This window comes from Onthophagus taurus, chromosome 7 (assembly GCF_036711975.1).
Source record: "Onthophagus taurus isolate NC chromosome 7, IU_Otau_3.0, whole genome shotgun sequence".
Taxonomy (NCBI): Eukaryota; Metazoa; Arthropoda; class Insecta; order Coleoptera; family Scarabaeidae; genus Onthophagus; species Onthophagus taurus.
In genome coordinates, this window is record NC_091972.1 from 12,813,700 (window position 1) to 12,820,055 (window position 6,356).

Here is a 6,356-nt window from a genome sequence, read left to right on the forward strand (position 1 = left end):
TAAGTTGTTATCGCTGGGTTATCTAAGCAGATAAGGAAAAAGTAATGTTTAAAATAAAACACTTGAGAATTTTTATTAAAAACTTAGACACAATTTTAAAAATAAATTACCCCATACATTCAAAATTAATATTTATTTATCAATCAAGAAAATAAAAACTTCACACACACAGCTGTGGTCATTAACGATGTGGGAGGACTTGTTATCATCAAAATTTCCAATAAACACCCACACCCATCTCTCACATATGTGTATCTTATGATTGTCACTAAATAGGTGGACATTTAACAAATAATGAAATTTTCCTGGATAACGACTATATTAATATTCAAATTATATTTTCAGGGTTACACTGGTATGAAATCCATTAACGCTTTATACAATTCGCTTTTATTTATCGTAAAGTCTGTTTTAGATGGTCATGCGAGAAAATCTAAGCATCTAACCGATAAAGAGGTCATTTCCAATCTTATGCTAGGCAAAGGTGGAACGACCATAATAGAAACAGGATTAAGTGAATTTAAATTCAATTAATTTTATATCGATCATAATCTGTCTCATTTTAGGCGATCACCTCGTTGCTAAAAATGGAGTCTTTTACACTTGTTCATCGATGAAAATTTTAGAAACAACTGTAAAGTGTAAAAGCAAATTCCAAGAACTAACTATAGACGATACGGAGAAATATTGTTTTGCCCAAAGATACTCAACATGGCATAATACAAAGTCAACGAAGTACTGTATTGGGAATGATGGGGAAGAAGCTTCATTTGGTTTTAGCAAGGGTAAAAAAAAATTTTTGGAAAGTAATGAAATAAATGAGGAAGATGATGAAACTGAAGAGAGTGTCATTCAATGTGTATCATCAACCGGCACTCCAGCTTTGTTTATCGATCATACTGAATACGTTAAGATGTGCAAAATAAAACCAGACCAAGAACGACTGTTTGTATTTTACGCCAACACCAAAAGAAACGTCCCGCAAATTTCTCCTGCCAGTTCGATACGTTGCGATGGGTTAGTTTGTCGGTTTCGGGCCAAGTTAAAATTGGACACAACTATCGCTAGCTCGTTCAGGCGCAACAGATAAGGTGGATACACGAAGGAATAGATAGGGGGATAGATAGATATATGAACACAAAAAATGAACATAACGACAATAAAGATGTGTACAAGTTTGATCCAAAGTGTTTTCTCTGCGACGGCATCTCAGATCGAACGGAACCACCAAATTGATATGTGGGTTGCATGGAGAAAGAGAATTGTTACCAATTGGAGTAATTTCAAATAAAGATCTTTCCGAAAAAAAACCTTATGGTCTGATGTTCATGTATTACAATACATATTTACTTAGATTTTGACAAAAACAAAGAAAGTTATTTAAAAAAGTCAAACTATGTAGTTAGAGGAAAATAAGCATTCCTTTCCACCCTAATTATTACTTAAGAACGCGCGCTGGTTATTTTTACCCATTTGATATAATTAGGGTCAAATATACATGAATAAATTGTTTTAGAACTGTTTATTAACCAAAATATATAATAGATATGGGGTAAAATGCATAAATATAAAAAGTTTTTAGTTGCTGCTGTCTCTTTCTACATACTGATGGCATTTTAAATATACATGTTTTCTGCATATAAATTTATTACATTTTAAGAAGTCTTGACATCTACTTGATGTAATCTTTGGACGTTTTGGTGGTATCTCGTCTTCAACCATTGACTTTGGACATGTTAATTTAAACGCGTTTTTACGTCCCATGGGAGTGTTACAATTCTTTGTCGATATTGTAAATTTTGTCTACATCATTCCAAAGCAAGGGATTTCAGGAAATCTCTCCTAACACAGTTTTTGTTGGATTATTATTTTTGTGTATCACTAATGCATTTATTGCTTCTATGTATAGCATATTGGAGCATACAGTTAGAGGCCATCGGCACGATTTTCTTGAAAGTGAATACGTTCCACAAAATCCATTTGCAGTATCAAGTCCACCTTTCATTGAAATATAACATTACATCATTTCTAGTTTCTTTTTTATTGAATTGCTATCATCAACATTCGTTGTTGTATGCATAGTGGAATCTAAAAGAATTGCTCTACCTTTCTTCAGTATGTGAAAAGGCACATTTTATTTTTTTGGAAGCCAAATAATGTTGTATAATTCGTATTTATTTTTATGGAGTGTACCAACACTCGTAATTTTATGTTTTACTAACACATTCCTCCACGTTTTATCAATGGGTTTCATAAACATTCTACAATGAAGACTGGATCATAATTTGTGTCGTATGGACCTGTTAGCTGCTTTCCTACGTAAACTTCAAAATCTGTTCAGGTTTGCTCTTTAAGCATTAGCGAAATGAAGATCTTCCACAAAACGGTTATAATTTTTCATCAATCGTTGCGTATCCTCCTAGTACATATGATGTTTGCATATTTTCTCTAATCTGGAAAGAACTTCCCGGAGAGGTGCCAATTTATCAATCTTTCTTCTTTCAGTCCAATCCCTCAGATCATTAAACCGCAAACACCTTAGCAAAAACAAAAATCTCTTTCTTTACACACAGGAGATGACAAATCCATTCCTGAATGATCTTTAGACCAAAATCATGTATATTTAGAAGAGCTGATTTCATTACTCCAGCGTAATATAACAATCCAAATAACGCGCAAAGTTCGAATTTATTTGTAGATATTGCGTCACGTTCTCGTGACAACTGTGGACGTATATTATGGTAACCAATTATTTTAAACAATTCCCTGAGTGTCAAAAACTGATATCCTGATCGCCAACTCATTAGCCAAAGTATGGTGGGCTTAGCTGTGACTAAATCGAAGTCTGTAAGCCCGGCTGGCCAAATGTTTCAGATGAAGTTCAACAAAACGTGGTTTTGGCTGGACAAGAAAACCCTCATGTTACTATAAGGAGTATTGAGTCTAATTTGAAAAATTTGCACAAAAAAATTGAAATCTGTAGACCCGTTTCAGGGATTTTTCCATAAACCATTTATAATGATTTTATCGCCTATATCCGTTACTTTACGGACACACTGTATGTATGTAAAAAATCGGTTCATTAATTTTTGTGTAAATATTTCGAAAAATACAACTTTTCAGGAGAAGCGTTTAAAATTTACGTACTGTTATTAAGGTGATAAATTGAAAAAACCTAATTTACCTTTAATCTTTACAGTATATCGATTTCCACGGAATTTGTGTTTGCGTGGTCGATTTCTCGAATATTTTCTATCCATTTCGTTTTGAAATAAACGTTTTTAACACACTTTTCGCCGCACGTTGTTATTACGAAATGACCCGTACAAACGGACGTTTGTGTTTCAAGACTATTGGTGGGGATAAACGACCAAAAAGACAAACAGTTAAAAAGACCCTTCGAAATCTGAGAAGGCAACCCTAAATGCAAACATAAAAATACAGCCGAACGGCAGGTAAACGTTCTCAATTAGCATATGCACTGTAAAAAGGGCATATCTTCGAGATATTCCAAAAACTGAATGCTCCATGCTTTTTAATCTATTATTTAGATATTTTTCCACCTCTAAAGGTACGGAATATTTAACTTCAAGTTCGCCTAAAAAAATCAATCGGCTATTATTTCGAGTTTCGCACGATTAATATCATGCTAGCTGTCAAAAGAAATAGTCTTGGAATCTCAGTCACCTTGCTGTTCGCTATTTGTCGCTTTTATCTCGCAAACTTTAAACCAGCATATAACGGCACTCAAATTTATTATTGCCCTAATCTTCATCTTGACCACAACAATTTGTTTTGCAATCATATATAAGGCGTCAGAACAAGTATTGTACGATGGTGAGACTATTTCTTTTTAGATAACCTGATATAAGTAGAATCATAATGCCCAATCCAGACTAATAGTAGTATTTGCTTCTATGGTAAGGCTGATTGGACAATAATATTACTGATAACCCCAGTATCTAGCGATTCAAAGGTTAAAAAGTTTATAGAATTAGATAAAATGTTTAAAGTTTTCTATTGCATATCATAATAAAGGGGTTCCATATTGACTGTAATAAGTTTTAAATAGGTATCCTTCGATTGAAGTTAGTTGTTGATTAACTAGTATTGTTAATAAAAACCAATGTTGTGCAATACATAACAGACTGACATATTGAATACGTAAAAAATGCAGAATCTGCATACGATATGATATAATCATTAAAATTAATCTTTGGAAGAAAGAGTACGTTATGAAAATTGTATTAGTTGACTATACTTTGTGGTTAGAAGCAAGGGAGATCAAGAGCAAAACAAGTGGTGAAGTCATTTACAAGATGAAGTCAATATTTGCAATCTTTGGGATCCCACACGAAATAATCGCCGATAATAATCCTTTTGATAGGGGGGAATGCAAAAAGTTTGCTAAAGAGTGGAACTTTAAAATAATCACAACTAGTCCACATCATTCACAGGCAAATAGTTTGGCAGAAAAGGCTGTGGGAATAACTAAGAAACTGTTAAAATGCGATTGGCATTGATTTTAATCTGATATTGCTTAACCACCACAATGTCCTGGTGACCTCACCAATGTTTCTCTAGCCGAGATGATGTTTGGCAGACATTGGAATCGATCTATTACAAATTCATCGAAACAACTATAAAAAGTATTTTGGCAGAACAGCAAGAAAACCAGAGGTTAGTTATGGACAAGGAAGGCGAAATAGTGTATTTCTAAAACACTCGCCATATGAGATAATTTTGAATGGTGTAGAAGTGCAGAGGATAGTGAATCAAGTTTTTGGTACAAAGTGACTCGAAGAAGGTTCAAAATTATCCTGAAATTATCAAAGTTCCAATTGAAGACAGAAAGGTAACTCGAGGAGGTAGGCTAGTCTGGATTTTTTGGTCAGCATTAGGGTCCTTCCAGCCATATTACCTTGGAGGCAAAGGCTAGAATTTGTCCGCCGATTCCTCCTCCTCGCAGCATCCTCTGCAGATGTCGGTGTCACTTATTCCTATGTTCAGCAAGTGCTTCTGTAGATGCCAGTGTCCAGTAATTAGACCTATGACCAAACGAAGGTTTTTCCTGGACAGCCTCATAAATAAATCTGTTTGTTTAGGGTCAGGGTAGATCAGCGCCTCCTTAGCTTGGCGACATCCTGGTGTCCTGTCCCAGTAAGTTAGAAACTTCTTACGTGTTTCCTCTTTAAGCCTGTTGCCTCTCTTTCTTATAAGCTCTATTAAAAACCTTATTGTTAGGGCAATGAATGGTTCTGGCGGTCCCGGAGGTTCGCCTGCAGCTTTCGTTGCCAGTTTGTCCACCATGTCATGAAACTTATTTCCCGAATGACCCTTCGTCCAGCAGATCGTAATATCATTGCTAGCGGCTGCCTCACAGAGATTGTTATGGCAGTCCTCAAGCAACGAGGATGAACAGCGATACTGCCCGAGCGAGAGGAGGGCTTGTCTGGAATCAGAATATATTATAATTTTTTTGTTACTAATTTTCTTGGAGATTTCCCCAGCCGGCAGAGAAATGGCCACCAGGTAGGCTAGTAAAACCGGCGTCATATTTAATAGATTACATAACATAGTTAAGAGGGGAGATGTTATAATATTTACTTTATGTTAAATAGTTGGCAACGCTAAACAACCACATTCCAATACCCCTAAGCCAAGCGTAAAATGTAATGGCCTGTCATGAGTAAAGTGTTGTCTTTTCAGTAGTTATTAAGTATTTCTATTTCAACGCTTTCCAATAAAACTAAACTAGTTAATTTGGTATTTTATTTAATATCCTTAATGGATAATACAACATGCTACAATGCTTGTTATTACACTATTGAGTACAAAATTTCCTGAAAGTGTAAGTGGCCCCAAGATCGTGAGAAATGGCTATGTTGGGGCAACGATTCAAGTGCTCAAAGATAACATAACAGCTGTTTTATGTGAAAACGTAATAAAAATTTCATCAAAAAAAATTATTTGCAGACTAAAATCAAAATATCTCTAATTTTCACACAAATACTGTGTTTTTTCTCTTAATTGAAAATGAAACCAGTAGTTGGAAAACCCTATACTAACAATATTGTATTGATTAATAAATTCGGATTGTTCTAAACACATAAAATTGTCGGAAATTCTATTTATGCATTCTTTCTTCATTTCGTTTAATTATATTGTTTCCCTATATTTAAATAACAACCTATATTACGTCAACAAGTTATTAATTTAATGCTGCTACATTAAATTAAATGAAATGCCCACATCCTCAATATTCAATAAAAATTTAATTCATACTTGTTTTAACTAATTGACTCGTGCAGACAATGACCCGCCCAACACTATTAAAAAACGACCTATTGTACCGA

General features: G+C 34.5%; 1 protein-coding gene across 1 annotated transcript; it reads left to right on the forward strand.

Annotated features, from left to right (window-relative positions):
- The first annotated feature begins 45 nt into the window (after positions 1 to 45).
- Positions 46 to 5,762, forward strand: LOC111420953 (uncharacterized). The gene is made up of 3 exons (XM_023054056.2): positions 46 to 355; positions 416 to 514; positions 567 to 5,762. Exons 1-3 carry the CDS (start codon positions 295 to 297, stop codon positions 1,088 to 1,090), a joined length of 684 nt encoding a protein of 227 aa, XP_022909824.2. The 5' UTR covers positions 46 to 294; the 3' UTR covers positions 1,091 to 5,762.
- The last annotated feature ends 594 nt before the right edge of the window (positions 5,763 to 6,356 follow it).

Coding starts and splice junctions, on each gene's coding strand:
- LOC111420953 (XM_023054056.2), top strand. CDS start 295: ATGAAATTTTCCTGGATAACGACTATATTAATATTCAAATTATATTTT. Junction 356..415: donor ATATTTTCAGGGTTACACTG/GTATGAAATCCA, acceptor AGTCTGTTTTAG/ATGGTCATGCGAGAAAATCT. Junction 515..566: donor CATAATAGAAACAGGATTAA/GTGAATTTAAAT, acceptor GTCTCATTTTAG/GCGATCACCTCGTTGCTAAA.